This window comes from Sphaeramia orbicularis, chromosome 18, assembly GCF_902148855.1.
Source record: "Sphaeramia orbicularis chromosome 18, fSphaOr1.1, whole genome shotgun sequence".
Taxonomy (NCBI): Eukaryota; Metazoa; Chordata; class Actinopteri; order Kurtiformes; family Apogonidae; genus Sphaeramia; species Sphaeramia orbicularis.
In genome coordinates, this window is record NC_043974.1 from 42416248 (window position 1) to 42430947 (window position 14700).

The window sequence follows — 14700 nt, forward strand, 5'->3', positions numbered from 1 at the left end:
ATAGAAATAAAAACATTTTGAACTGTAGTCTCTGGTCTGGTATTGTGCTTGGGAGTTGGGGAGGGACAAAGGGAGCATATTATGTGCATGTCAGTTAACCTCCAGGCTGGGATGTTACACTAATGTTAACTGATTTAATTCTGTCAGTAAAGGTGGTCCATAACGCTGTATTAATCTAAATACGAGAATCTGCCATACATTACTAACTGGTTAAAAATACCAGTAAAAGGAAATAGCTACATTTTTACATGTGGAATGGCAGTCAAATATAATAACAACCTATAAATATTGACAACTCCAAACTTTTCTTTGTTTTAAAGTGAAAAAAGTAAAATTGCATAATGAAAATGTTTACATTTCCAAAATATCCTTTAATGTCAACAACATGAACAACCTGAAATTTCTTCAGAAATATAGCTAAGTGCAATTTTACATTTACATTACATTTATGCATTTGGCAGATGCTTTTTTCCAAAGTGACTTTCAGGGGAAAACCAATCAAATCAATCAATCAAATTTTATTTATATAGCGCCAGATCACAACAAAAAGTTATCTCATGACACTTTATATAGAGTTGGTCAAAACCAGACTCTAAGCCAATTTACAGAAACCCAACAGAATCCTCCAGGAGCAAACACTTGTGACTGGTGACAGTGGAAGGAAAAACTTCCCTTTAACAGCAGAAACCTCGAGCAGACCCAGACTCCTGGGTCTTTAACAATATTAGGCCTCAATTTATCATTTACACATGCACAGTATAACTAGTAGATCACAGTGGATGTACAAATACACAAGACATTTAGTAACAGGCAGAATATTGATCAAATTACACTTGTTTTTCTTCAGACATTTCAGGTTCATATTTGTTCAAGTTATTCACATTTTTGTGAAAGGATCATTTGTAAATGTAAATATTTTCATGTAATTTAACTTTTACACTAAAACAAAGACAAAACTTGTCATTATTTATAGCTTATTATGTTGTTATTTAACTGGTCTGACCCACTTCAGATTGGAATTATCTGTATATGGAACCAGAACTAAAATGATTTTCACATCCTAGACTGCTGATATATTCAGTGTACTGTTTAAGTTTCATCCCACTGGTCGGTTTTGGTCCCCGGGCCGCATGTTTAACACCTTAAACAGTAACGTAGTCTGTGTTAAAATACATTTTAAAAGGGGAAAAATCACAGCTGTATTTGGAAAATTATGTCAGTGAAAAATGTGAGTGATTCTGGAAACGTCAAACACAAATGGTGGGCTCCAAAAAACAAAAATAAAATAAAATAAAATAAAATGGTGGGTTCCATTTCTTGTTTCTCGGCGGACTCTTTTTAACTTGCACCGATTTCCGGATCCGGAAAAGCCTTTGCGCGCGAGTGCAGACAGAGGTGTTTCCATCTGAAAGGAGGTGAAAGTCTGGGATCATGTACTGGATGAACGGCGGCGGAGGCTCCGAGGCGGTGGACGGCCTGGGTCCCATGTCCAAGGTGGAGATCCTCAGAGGAATAGTCACCGACAGGCTGAGCACCGCCGCCCGGGAGATCCTGGCGGTGGTGGAGAGAACCGTGGCCGGATACGAGGAGGAGGCGTCGGGCTTCAGGAAGGAGATGGAGCGGCAGAGGAGGCAGCTGGAGGTCCTCCTGCAGCCCCAGGTCAAACTGGAGAGGACAGGTGAGTGAAACAACAACAACAAGGCAGTCTGCCTTCAGACGGACTGTGGAACATGTGTTCAGTCACTGACAGATGGAGCAAACACTGAATGTAAACATTTATTCCGTGAATCAAAGTCACTTTAGTTCAGCTTCCACATTCAGCCCAGTTTGATCTGAAGTGGGTCGGACCAGTAAAAGAAGAACACAACAACCTAGAAATAATAATACAAAGTTTTCTATTTTAAGGTGAAAAAAGTGAAGTTACATTATGAAAATACTGAATTTAATCATTTACACTCAGCTGTATAATGTGTGTGTTAATTCAGGTGACTCTGTGCCAGTTTTTCTCTCCTTCTCTTTCTCGCTGATACTGGTTTGCAGGTAAAACAAACAAGTCTAAGAGCATCAACATTTGCTGTTTATGCTGCTTTACACTTCTACTCCATTACATTTCTAAAAAGTAAAGCCAAACTTGTCCATTTAAAACCTACTGATTTAACATTTATTCAGTCACTGATGAATCTGCCATTTGTAACAAACTGATTTGAAAACATTTACACAAATGATCAGGATATAACTTTTAATTCAGCATTGATCTGTTCCATGAAAACTGCACATTACATAATTTATTGCAGATTTTCCTCTGCAGCCTTAATGTAAATATATTGTTGTATAGATAGATAGATAGATAGATAGATAGATGTACTTTATTTATCCCAACCTGGGAAATTACAGTGTAGTGGCAGTATGGCACACATTCAGTAAGAATATAGAACCGCAGCAAACATAAGTAAAGAGAAATATACATCAGAGCAAACACTATAAACTGTACACTATAAATTAGAAGTATAAAAAGCTCTGGGTACATTCATGGTAATGGCTGTAATGTGCTGAGAAGCAATTGTATTGTCCTGAAATAGAACTGTAAGGTGCAAAACAAGTTGAAATATTCCAACCAGGAGTGTGCAAAATGACATTTAAGTGCACATGGAATTATGAGCAGAGACCTCAGACAGAGGTGAGCTTATTGTACAGTTTTATGGAATGTGGCAGGAAAGTTTTCCTGAACCTGTCCGTTCAACAGTGGAGCTGCAGCTGTTTGAAAAGATACTCCGCTGTCTGTCCAGTGTGTGGTGGAGAAGGGTGCTCATCATTGTGAAGGATGGAGATCAGTTTTTCAAGTGTCCTCCTCTCCACCGCGGTGTCAAACTGTCCAGTGAGGCTGATATGCAAACTGCAGAGGGTCTAAAAACGTCTTCACCGGAGGCCTCAGCTGGGCTTAGGCCAGTCGCTCCAGAACCTCCCTGACATGAGAGGTGAGAGCCGCTGGTCTGTAGTCGACCAGATCAGATGGAGCTGAGTTCTTGGGGACTGGAACCAGGCAGGACGTCTTCCACAGCACCGGTACTCTCTCCAGACTCAGGTTGTACAGGTGTTTCAGGACTAAAGACAGCTGGGTGACACAGGTCTTCAGTATCCTGGGGGAGATGCCATCAGGACCTGCAGCCTTCCGTTGGTGAAGTTTTTCCAGCTGTCTTCTAACCTGGCCTGTAGTCACCGTCATACGGGGGAGGGAGCTGTTGTCTTCAATGGAGGTGGAAAAGGAGGAGGGGGATGGGGAGAGGTGCTGCTTGAGAGAGTGAGGGGGGAGGGGCTGGAGTGTGTGGGTCAGTGTGGGTATGTAGGAGTCAGAGGGGGTTGGGGGGTGACAGTAGGTGAGCTAAACCTATTGAAAACCGGTTTAACTGGTTTGCTCTGTCCAGGCTCCCTGATGTCTGTCTGCCCCCCCCCCCCGTGATGTGCTTCATCCCCGTCCACACGTCCCTCACGTTGTTCTGCTGGAGTTTGGCCTCCAGCTTCCTCCTGTACTTGTCCTGACATGTCCTCGGCTCCTCCGTCTCCAGACCTGAAAGCCCTCTTCTTCTTGTTTCGAAGTGCTTTCAGGTCACTGGTGATCCCTGGCTTGTTGTTGGGGTAACAGTGCATGGTCCGGGCTGGCATGGTGGAGTCTTCACAGAATTTTCTATATTCTGTGATGCCGTCGGTCATGTGGTCCAGATCCCTTCAAGCAGATCACAGAGCATGTCCCAGTCTGTTGTCCCAAAGCAGTCCTGTAGTGCATCAGCAGCCCCCTCTGTCCACCTCCTCACCGTCCTGCTGTGAACAGACTGCCTTTTCACCAGGGGGACATACTTAGGGGAAAACAGGACTAGGTTGTGGTCTGATCTGTCGAGGTGGGGGAGGTCTGTGGCTGTACATGCACCCATGGCATTAGCATACAGGAGAGCCAGGGTTGTATTGTTTCTGGTGGGGCAGTCGACACACTGATGAAAGTTACTGAAAGTTTTGTCCAGTGAGGCATGATTAAAATCTCCTGTAATTGCCATGAATGCATCCGGGTCTATATTCTGTATAGTTTTATTATTCTTTTGTATTGTTTTTTGCACTATCTTTATGTATCCACATTTTTTCTTGCACTTTATTCTGTTGCTGCCTTGACCATTGAATTTCCCTGTTGTGGGATCAATAAGTCTCATCTGACCTAATGCAATGTAATCTAAATATGGGCTCATACATTAGCTGTGCTGTTCTGATGTTTGGTATTTAATGTTTTTACCAGGGACCCACTTTACTGACAAGGAATTGATTGGGATCACTTAGAATTTTATGTCTATTTAAATATTTAAAGAATCCAAGATAAAGACATTTGCATAATAATCATGTACACAGTGTAGATTTAATACACGATTGAGCCAAACCACATCTTACTATAAAATATTGACCTGCTCTATGATCTAATGCAACCTTATTTTTATCTTTGATTGCAAAATGATTGATTGATGCATATGCTGTCTGAAAAATAGCAGCAGAATGATCATAGAAATTCCTCTATGTCCATGTAAAAGCTACTAATTTAACATTTATTCACTTGCTGACGAATCTTACAACAAACTGATATTAATCATTTACTCGAGTGAGAATATGACTTTTAATTAGGCATTGATCTGTTCCATGAAAACTGCACGTTACGAAACTTATGGCAGGTTTTTCTCTGTGGTCGTATTAAATATGGGCTCATGCATTAGCTGTGCTGTGCTGTGTTGATGTTTTAGTTTTGATTTTTTTTAATGTTTTTTTACCTGTGAAAAAAATACATTTGTAGTTTTGATCACCTTACAAAAATGCTAAAGCCTTGGTTTTACTTAAAATTGCAGTAAAATATGTAATCAAAGCTTTGTAGACATGTATTTCAACATTATTTATGTAATATCCACAGATTTTATCCCAGACGTTGATTCTTGTGATGCTGTGGTGGATGTGAATGATGAGGAGATGCAAACTCAGCAGACAGGTAAACGCATCCTCCAGGAGCTGGACATAGGCTACGTTCGGACTGCAGGCAAATGTGGCCCAAATGAGATTTTTGTTTTTGCCCATATGTGACCTGTGTCTGATCTGTTAAAGACAGTTTGAACAACACAAATCCGATTTTTTTTTTTTTTTTTCAAATCTGACCCAGGCCAGTTTCATATGTGGTCCTAAACCTGATATGTATCTGATATTTTGCAATGTGAGTTCAGTCTAAACGGCCAGGTCGCATTTATCTGACCTTTACATTATTGAAATACAACAAACATCACAATGCTGCATCCCAGGAGTGTTACTTCTGCAAACACAGTGCGTGCCTGTGTGGTCACGTATTACATCAGGACCTCTTTTGCACATGTGGGTCACTTCAGGGTCACATTCAGTTCATACTCAAAACTGACAGAAGTCGCATTTAATGTGGAATTTCACCAAAAAATCCGAATTGTGCATTAAGACCTGCTGTCTGAACGTAGCCTTAGTGTCAGAGTGAACCTGTAGAAACCGTTTTCTGTGCTCAGATCCAGGGATCCTGGACTTCCTCTGGTATGATGAGGAAGAGGAGGGTGAGGGTGAAGAGGAAAAGGAAGAACAACGGAAGGTGCAACAAAGAGAAGATCGGAAGGACCCCGATTATCAGATCAAATCAAACCGGTAACGAACGCTTAAGACTGAAAAGGATTAATTATTAAGATGAGATGAGACTTTATTTATCCGATTGTGGGGACATTTGACAGTTAACAGCAGAAACATCCAACCAGCCAGTGCAGAGAAAAGACAGGCAGAAAAACCACAAACAAGTAAAAAAAAAAGAAATATAAAGACAAAAATATGAAATTTAGTATTTCTGTAAATATTTACATAAATGTAGAATTAGAATTAAGTATTATTGACATATTGACATTGCGGCTGCACATGGTGTGATGTGAGGGTGGGGGGGTGTTTACTGACAACTGTTGTAAACATAAGGTAAAGGTTATTTGCCATTGATAGACTTGTTCATTTACATGGATGTGGATCCTCCAGGTCTTCATCCAGACTGGGTTCTGAGAGGAGGAAACGTGGCAGACCCACAATCAGAGAAAAACCGGACGGTCTACAGCTGAGGATCTGCGTTCTGGAGGACTCACAGACCGACGTCCTCACAACAGCAGGTCAGTTTGTTTTTCTCTACATTGATAAAACAGAAAACAACAAGAACATCATTAAATAAACAGAGGAACAGGTCCCCTAACCCTAACCTGGGTGCACGGGTCAGGTATTGGTAAATAAATGTCTTGTTTTCACAGTTTGAACCCAAAGGCTTTTTTGTGCATCTGGACATGATACATGTGTGTACATCTACAACTGCATTATCTGTTAATACGTTCTCACTGCTGATAACTACTCTGTTTAAAAATAGATCACTGTAAATATTGTCAATATTCTCTTTTAGTACTAATGTGGCTTGTTATGTGACTTTGTATCTTGTTTCTTTTTTTGTTTTGTTTTGTTCTGTTTTATCTGCTTACTATGCTGCTGCCTCTTGGCCTGGTCGTTGTTGTTGTAAATGAGAATGGGTTCTTAATTGAGCTACCTGGTTAAATAAATAAATAAAATATCAACATGAATCCTCCTTTGGAGCCAAAGTGCATGAAATCTACCATTTCTAAACACTTTTCACATGTGTACATGACGTTGTTTATGGAGTATTAAACAATCATCACTTTTTCTAGAAAGCCCCGACAGCAAAAATATATTAAAGATAAAAATTAAAACCATATTTCCTGTTTTTTTTCCCCTAATTTTACTGGATGTTTGTTTTTGTCGGACGCTTGATTTTATTGGATGTTCTGAATTTATTGGATGTTTGATTTTTGGGTGTTTTAATTTTATTAGATGTCTTATTTCTTGCTGTTCATCCTTTTATTTTGTGGCACTGAAGAGGGTAAGCTCTACCCAGTTTCGTTGTATAGCCATTGTACAATGACAATAAACCTATTCTATTCTCAACAGTGACTGATTGTTGTGTTTGTGTCAGTGTTCCAGAAGTGTCCGGTTCAGGACCTGCAGTGTCCTCCAGGCCTGCAGGAGGCAGACTTCCTGTCTCTGCTCAGCTCCACCTTCCCTCAGCTGGACGTTCACGAACCCTTTGGCGTCTTCACGACAGACAGATCGAGGAGGCTTCAACCTCTGAGAGTCCAGACTCTGACACCAGAGGAGATCTGCAGACGCATGAGCTCAGTCGGAGCAGGAAGCTCCGCCCTCTACATCAGACCCAGGGTCAGTTCAGTGTGTTCAGGGTGTCTGGGTTTGTTCAGGTGGGGTTTTCAGCTGTGAGTGGGTTTGGGTTTATGTGTTTGTGAGAGGAGGCTGAGAAACCACACTTCAGTTTTCTGATCCTGGTCTTTTTTTGTGACTGTTTGACAGACGGCTGTAGATGAGCAGAGCAGCGCTGCAGAGATTCAGGAGAGAAACGACGAGCAGAGTGGACCCTGGACCAGGTGAATAAACCTTCAACAGGACAGATTATCCTCTGGACTATAATGTTATAAAATTAAATATGATTTAAAAAAAAAGCTACCAGAAACTATGCATCTGCAAAAATACTGCTGAAAGTTCCAAAGAATTTACTACAGTTTCTGGGAAATAGAATAGAATAGAATAGAATAGAAGAGAATAGAATAGCCTTTATTGTCGTTGTGTGTTCAGTGGAATGCTACTCCAGTCAGTACAACAAACTGGTTAAAAAAAAAAAAAAATAGAGCAAATATAAAATTTACAAAAGTAAAATAAGAAAATAGAATATAAAATAAATAAAAAGGAATAGACACAATATTTATTGCATTAACAGTGTGTTTATAAAAAATTCTAAAGTGTATAAAAAAGTGTGAATTTATGTTAAACTATTGCATTATTATTGCAAGAGTAGAGGATTATTGCATGATTTACTGCACATAATCCACATTATGCATGTTATATTTGATTTTAGTAGTTATTAAATTAAATTTCAGTTTCAGTTAAATGCTGGTGAGCTAATTGCAGCTAACATAAACTAGCGAGCTAAATTTGGCAAACATCATATAGTGAGTGAAGATGGTGAAGTAACATTAGGTTGAATATTCATGGGTTTGAGAAAACATTGAAGCCTGGAGCCCCAGTTTAGGATCATATAATAAAAATAAATAAATAAATAAACAAGGTGGGGAAGCAAAATGTACAATATTTTGAGGCAGGGATTGAAAGACAGTGTATGACCAATTAGTTTGTTGAAAGTCATGGGAATTTATTTGCCACAAGAAAATTTACGTAATAGAAAATGTTTTTATTCTGTGTGTCCTCCTTCTTTCTCAATAACTGCCTTCACACGCTTCCTGAAACTTGCACAAATGTTCCTCAAATATTGGGGTGACAACTTCTCCCATTCTTCTTTAATAGTATCTTCCAGACTTTCTCCTAATAGTTTTGCTCATAGTCATTCTCTTCTTTCCATTATAAACAGTCTTTATGGACACTCCAACTATTTTTGAAATCTCCTTTGGTGTGATGAGTGCATTCAGCAAATCACACACTCTGACGTTTGCTTTCCTGATTACTCATATGGGCAAAAGTTTCTGAAAAGGTATGGATAATAGTGTTAGGTATGATTATGACATCAATATATGTTTGGTTTCAAAACAATTGATGTAGTGCCTGCTGAGAAAAAACAACTAAATGTTCATTGTAAATTTTGCTTCCCCACCCTCTGTGTATATATATATGTGTGTGTGTGTGTGTATATATATATATATATATATATATTAGTAGTAGTATCTATATATCAGGTATATAGATTTACCAAAAATTATGTCTGAAATTTTTGTCCATCCCATGTCCCACTGTTCACCCCATTCTTTTGTGATTCCACACACATGTTCTTTATCACTAGGGGAGGTGCACAGTTTGATGAAGTAATGTTTGGATTTTCCATGCATTTTTCAAAAAGACTGAAAGTTAGGACTCAAAATGTATCCCTGTGTAGGAGGGGAATCAGGAGCAGGAGGGCAGGGTGTTGTGTGACCAGGCAGGGGGGTATTTGTAAGCTCCGCCTACCTTTTTACTTGTTTAATTCCATTCCCTGTACTTGACTCTTGTTTCCAGGGTTTTATCTCCTGAAGGTTTACTTGAGAGGCCGCGTGGTCGACCTCCGCTCAGCGAAAATGCCAACCATCACACACTGAAACTGTGTTTTCTGGAGGAAGTCCAGCCTGATCCGCTCTCCAAGAAAGGTAAAAGAAGAACAACAACAGAGCGTCGTGCGTTGAATGTTGTTCAGTAGTGACTGCAGGTGTTTTGTGTGTCAGTGCTGGTGAGGTCGGCGGTCCAGCAGCTCCGGTGTCCTCATGGCCTCCAGGAGTCGGACTTCCTGCTCATGTTGCGGTCCACATTTCCTCAAATGGACGGAGACGACAGAGGTTTTGACCTGTTCACATCAGACAGGAGCAGAACGCTGATGCCTATTAAAGTGAAGGCCATGACTCCAGATGAGATCTGCAGGAGCCTGAAACCCTGTAGGTTACAGACCACCATGATCTACATCCGACTGAAGGTCAGTACAGAGGAGTTTAAAGGACCACGTTCATCATCCACCCATGTTCATGTGTGTTTTCACATTTTGAGTGGGTGATTTTAGGGTGTATTCACACCTGGAAAGTCCTTTGGTATACTTATGTGATTCAGATCGAATGTGGACTTAATTTTTTTTTTTTTTTTGGGTCTGATCACATTCTCATTATACTTTTTGCTAGTGGACCAAACTTTTCAACGCATGTGATAAACTGCACTGGCATTGGACAGAAAAGTCGGTGTCAGGGTGAATCGGAGTTGGCCAGTGTTGATGAAAACAAATGTGAAGGTCCTACATGCAGTTTTGGAATATGTATTCTGTTTTTACGCACAAATTTACAAAAATAATGTTAACTGTCAAGAACAGCTCTATCGGAGCCAATTTGGTAGAATGGGCATCTGACCAAATGTCAGTGACACATTCCATCTCCTCATTGCTCCACGTCTGTCCACAGTTCATGGCTGCTGCTTTTAGCTCTGACTACCCATGAGGCTCGGCTACTTCCAGCGGCTACAGTGGCTCCTTAAGCACAAAAACCCGTATGGGTCCTTGATTTGTTTTGGCTCAAGGCCAATTATATTCACACCAGAAGTGACCTGGCCCAGAGTCTGTTTGGAAGCAGACCAAGACCACCTAGAAGAGGACCAAACAGAGGACCAAACAAACCTCTTCTTGGTGGTCTTGGTCCGCCTGTGTGAATACACCCTTAGTGACACCTGTGATGTGTACACACCCCCCTCACCCTTCCTTATGGTGTCCAGCCTGCTGGATGAATTTGCAAAGTGTAAAGATTACACTGAAGATATTAACAGTCAGGGATGTTAAACTGGTTTTAGTTCACGTTCCACATACAGACCAATAGGATCTCATGTATAATACTATCATAATACGAGTCTGTGACTAATATCTGTGTTCCTTATTTATTTATTTGTTTATTCATTATTTTCATTCATCATTTTTTATGGTGCAACAGGGTGGGAATGTCTATGGGTTTGGGTATTAAAAAAACAAAAACAATGACTGTATTATGCTTTTCTGGATGACTCAGTATAGAAAAAAAACACTTTGAATAAAAAAAATAATTTCATAATAACCTATAAATAATAACAACTACAGATTTTCTTCTTGGATTGATATAAAAAAAACTAACATTACAGTATGAAAATATTTACTTTTCCAAGCTATCCTTTCACAATAAAATATGAACAACCTGAAATGTCTAAAGAAAATTATGTGCAATTTTAATGATATTCTGTCTGTTACTAAAAATTTTGTGTATTTAATCCACTGTGATCTATAATTTGTGTTGATAATAAACTGAGACAATAATTTAGAAATTGTTCTCATTTTAAGTCCAGTTTCATGGAGACAAAAATTTAAACATTTTGAGGATTTTTTTTCCTTTCAGCTCTGATCATTTCAACATTTCTGTCTTGTTTTTTGAAGTGATTTTAATGTTTTCAGTCTGTACAAATCTTCTCAGATATATGAAATGATCCTTAATCATAAAATGATGTTTTCATTCACATAAACTGTGACTTGTTTCAGACAAAAGAGGAAGAGGAGAGCCACCTTTTACAGATAGACGACACCAGCAGTGATTGTCCATCTGCTACCGGAGAGAGGACGAAGAGTGATGACGACGAGCTACGGTAACGAAGAACAAAACTGGGTCACTTAGTTTTATTGGACTTGAACCGAAATAGCATCAAGTCGATGTGGATTCAACACAAAATGAGACATGAAATAAGGAGATACTTGGACAAAATGTGACCAACTGTCCAAATATTGTGACTCTAATAAGATAAGACTTTATTTATCCCACTGTGAGGAAATGTCACAGTTAACAGCATCAACATACAGCAATCAATTGCAGAGAAAAGACAGGTAGAAAAACCACAAACGAGTGAAAAATGAAAAGAGAAAAATAAGAAATTTGGCATTGATAGAAATATTTATATAAAAGTAGAATGATACAATTAGAATTAAAATTAAATATTCTTTGTGTATTAACATTGTGGCTGCACATGTACCTGCTGTGTTATGGCTGATGCCTTCATCTTTCATGAAACTCTGTCTCCTGTGAATCGTACGCAGGCTTTTCCCTAAATGTTTAGCAAAGATGAAGCGGCCGCGTGGTCGACCTCTTGCGAGTAAAAACGCCAACCATCACACACTCAGACTGTGTTTTCTGGAGGAAGTCCAGCCCGATCCACTCTCCAAGAAAGGTAAAAGAAGAACAACAACAGAGCGTTGTGCGTTGAATGTTGTTCAGTAGTGACTGCAGGTGTTTTGTGTGTCAGTGCTGGTGAGGTCGGCGGTCCAGCAGCTCCGGTGTCCTCGCGGCCTCCAGGAGTCGGACTTCCTGCTCATGTTGCGGTCCAGGTTTCCTCAGCTGGACGGAGACGACAGAGGTTTTGACCTGTTCACGTCAGACAGGAGCCGAATGCTGACACCTGTTAAAGTGAAGGCCATGACTCCAGATGAGATCTGCAGTAGTCTGAAACCCTGTAGGTTACAGACCACCATCATCTACATCCGACTGAAGGTCAGTGCAGAGGAGTTTAAAGGACCACGTTCATCATCCACCCATGTTCATGTGTGTTTTCACATTTTGAGTGGGTGATTTTAGTGACTTATTTTTTCCTTTCAGCTCTGATCATTTCAACATTTTCTTGTTTTTTAAAGTGATTTTAATGTTTTCAGTCTGTACAAATCTTCTCAGATATATGAAATTATCCTTTGTCGCAAAATGATTCATATAAACTGTGACTTGTTTCAGACAAAAGAGGAAGAGGAGAGCCACCTTTTACAGATAGACGACACCAGCAGTGATGGTCCATCTGCTACTGGAGAGAGGACGAAGAGTGATGACGACGAGCTACGGTAACGAAAAACAAAACTGTCACTTAGTTTTATTGGACTTGAACCAAAATAGCATCAAGTCGATGTGGATTCAACACAAAATGAGACATGAAATAATGACATACTTGGACAAAATGTGACCAACTGTCCAAATATTGTGACTCAGATAAGACTATTTATCCCACTGTGGGGAAATGTCACAGTTAACAGCAGCAACATACAAGCAAGTGCAGAGAAAAGACAGGCAGAAAAATAAAAATATAGAGAAACTAGAAAAGCACTTCATCTTTCATTAAACTCTCTCTCCTGTTAATCGTACCCAGGATTTTCTCTAAATGTTTACCAAAGAAGAGGAGGCCACGTGGTCGACCTCCGCTCAGCGAAAACGCCAACCATCACACACTCAGACTGTGTTTTCTGGAGGAAGTTCAGCCTGATCCGCTCTCCAAGAAAGGTAAAAGAAGAAGAACAACAACAGAGCGTCATTGTTGAATGTTGTTCAGTGGTGACTGCAGGTGTTTTGTGTGTCAGTGCTGGTGAGGTCGGAGATCCAGAAGCTCCGGTGTCCTCATGGCCTACAGGAGTCGGACTTCCTGCTCATGTTGCGGTCCACATTTCCTCAAATGGACGGAGACGACAGAGGTTTTGACCTGTTCACATCAGACAAGAGCAGAATGCTGATGCCTATTAAAGTGAAGGCCATGACTCCAGATGAGATCTGCAGGAGCCTGAAACCCTGTAGGTTACAGACCACCATCATCTACATCCGACTGAAGGTCAGTGCAGAGGAGTTTAAAGGACTGTGAGTCTTAACCCATGAAGACCCAGTGGTACTTTTGTGTCAGTTGGTCCTGTTTTTACTGTTTGTCATGCTGCTGCTGCTGCACTACAATTTTCTAGTTTGGGATCAACAGAGTATATCTAATCTAAAAAAAAATGCACAAATCATAAATGTACTAGTTATTATTGGTCACGTTTTATGTATTTTATGTGACTTAAATGTGAACTTTTTTTGTGCTAAATGGTGAAAATATTCTTTTTAGAAAGTGTTGTCGTTAGAAAAAAAAAAACCCAAAACAAATGGGTCCGATCAAGCAAAAGTGAACATCAACATGAAAAAGTAAATTAGCACACATCATTTATCCAGTGGGCTTATTTTACAGCTAAAGATCTCTGTTTTATGGAACTGTTATCCTTTTTAAAATACCATTTGTAGAAAAAAAGTTACAACTGATTTTGTGTATTGTACTTTTTTCACCACAGCCATAGCTCGAATTTGACGCAAAAAATTATATCTAAAAAATGTGAACATTTATTCAATTTGTTGATTATATAGATGATTAAGTTTCAAGTATTAGATTTTCATTATTTTGTGAATATTATTGATATTTATGTGAGTTGCTTAAAAGGCCCTGTCCTCGTGTTACCACAAAAATACCAATTCTAAATTTTCAAGTTACTTATAATTCAGATATTTGAGTGAAACTTACAGAAAGTAATGATCTTTTGACACATTTTGAGTGATGCATACAATGGTAAAGAGTCGTCCACGTGTTACTATGGCAGCCTGTTCACGTGTTACCACATTCTCATGTCAATAAAACAGAGACTTTTCAATATTTTACTCCACAATGCATTTTCAGCATAGTTGAACATAATATCTAAAAGGTTTTGTCCTACTTGTTATCAATTTCTGTCGAGAATTGCATGTTTTAATTGTTTGTGTAAAGCTTAAAAAATTGATGTGTGTTACTGAGCAGTAATTTGACATTTTTCACCTAAAAATTTTTATCTCCCCAAATTTTGTAATAAATAATGTTAAAGTGCTTATAAATACTTTCTCAAATACGTATAATGCATGCATATAAGTTACTCTGCTTACATGACAGACTGTTGAACACCAATTGTGTCCACGTGTTCACACTTGATCGGACCCTGATGTGTCTTGTGACAGACAGGAGAGGAAGATGAGGAGGAGCTCCACGTTTCCGAGATAAATGACAAAACCAGCAGTGATTCTCCTACTGCTGCCGCTGCTCAAACCATGAGTGATGAAGCTGAGCTGTGTTTAAGGTAACCAAGAAAAAAAACGGTATTGCTTTACTTTATTTAAATACATGTCAAAGCTCTCAGATCAGTGAGTGTTTTTACTGAGATACTAAATTTAAATTGAAATAGTGACTCATTAAGTGTGATTTGCAGGTTTTCTACTAATATGTTATTGA

General features: G+C 39.4%; 1 protein-coding gene across 1 annotated transcript in view; it reads left to right on the forward strand.

Moving 5' to 3' along the window:
* Nucleotides 1–1359: 1359 nt before the first annotated feature.
* LOC115438612 (uncharacterized) overlaps nucleotides 1360–14700 on the forward strand; it is a 31722-nt gene continuing 18381 nt past the window's right edge. Inside the window, exons 1-15 of the mRNA XM_030162338.1 lie at nucleotides 1360–1678; nucleotides 4937–5011; nucleotides 5547–5679; nucleotides 6052–6179; nucleotides 7046–7287; nucleotides 7435–7508; nucleotides 9145–9272; nucleotides 9348–9592; nucleotides 11159–11262; nucleotides 11708–11838; nucleotides 11914–12158; nucleotides 12393–12496; nucleotides 12799–12929; nucleotides 13007–13251; nucleotides 14430–14548. Coding sequence (XP_030018198.1) covers nucleotides 1432–1678; nucleotides 4937–5011; nucleotides 5547–5679; nucleotides 6052–6179; nucleotides 7046–7287; nucleotides 7435–7508; nucleotides 9145–9272; nucleotides 9348–9592; nucleotides 11159–11262; nucleotides 11708–11838; nucleotides 11914–12158; nucleotides 12393–12496; nucleotides 12799–12929; nucleotides 13007–13251; nucleotides 14430–14548 — 2351 coding nt within the window. The 5' untranslated portion in view covers nucleotides 1360–1431. The remainder of the gene's footprint in view (nucleotides 1679–4936; nucleotides 5012–5546; nucleotides 5680–6051; nucleotides 6180–7045; nucleotides 7288–7434; nucleotides 7509–9144; nucleotides 9273–9347; nucleotides 9593–11158; nucleotides 11263–11707; nucleotides 11839–11913; nucleotides 12159–12392; nucleotides 12497–12798; nucleotides 12930–13006; nucleotides 13252–14429; nucleotides 14549–14700) is intronic.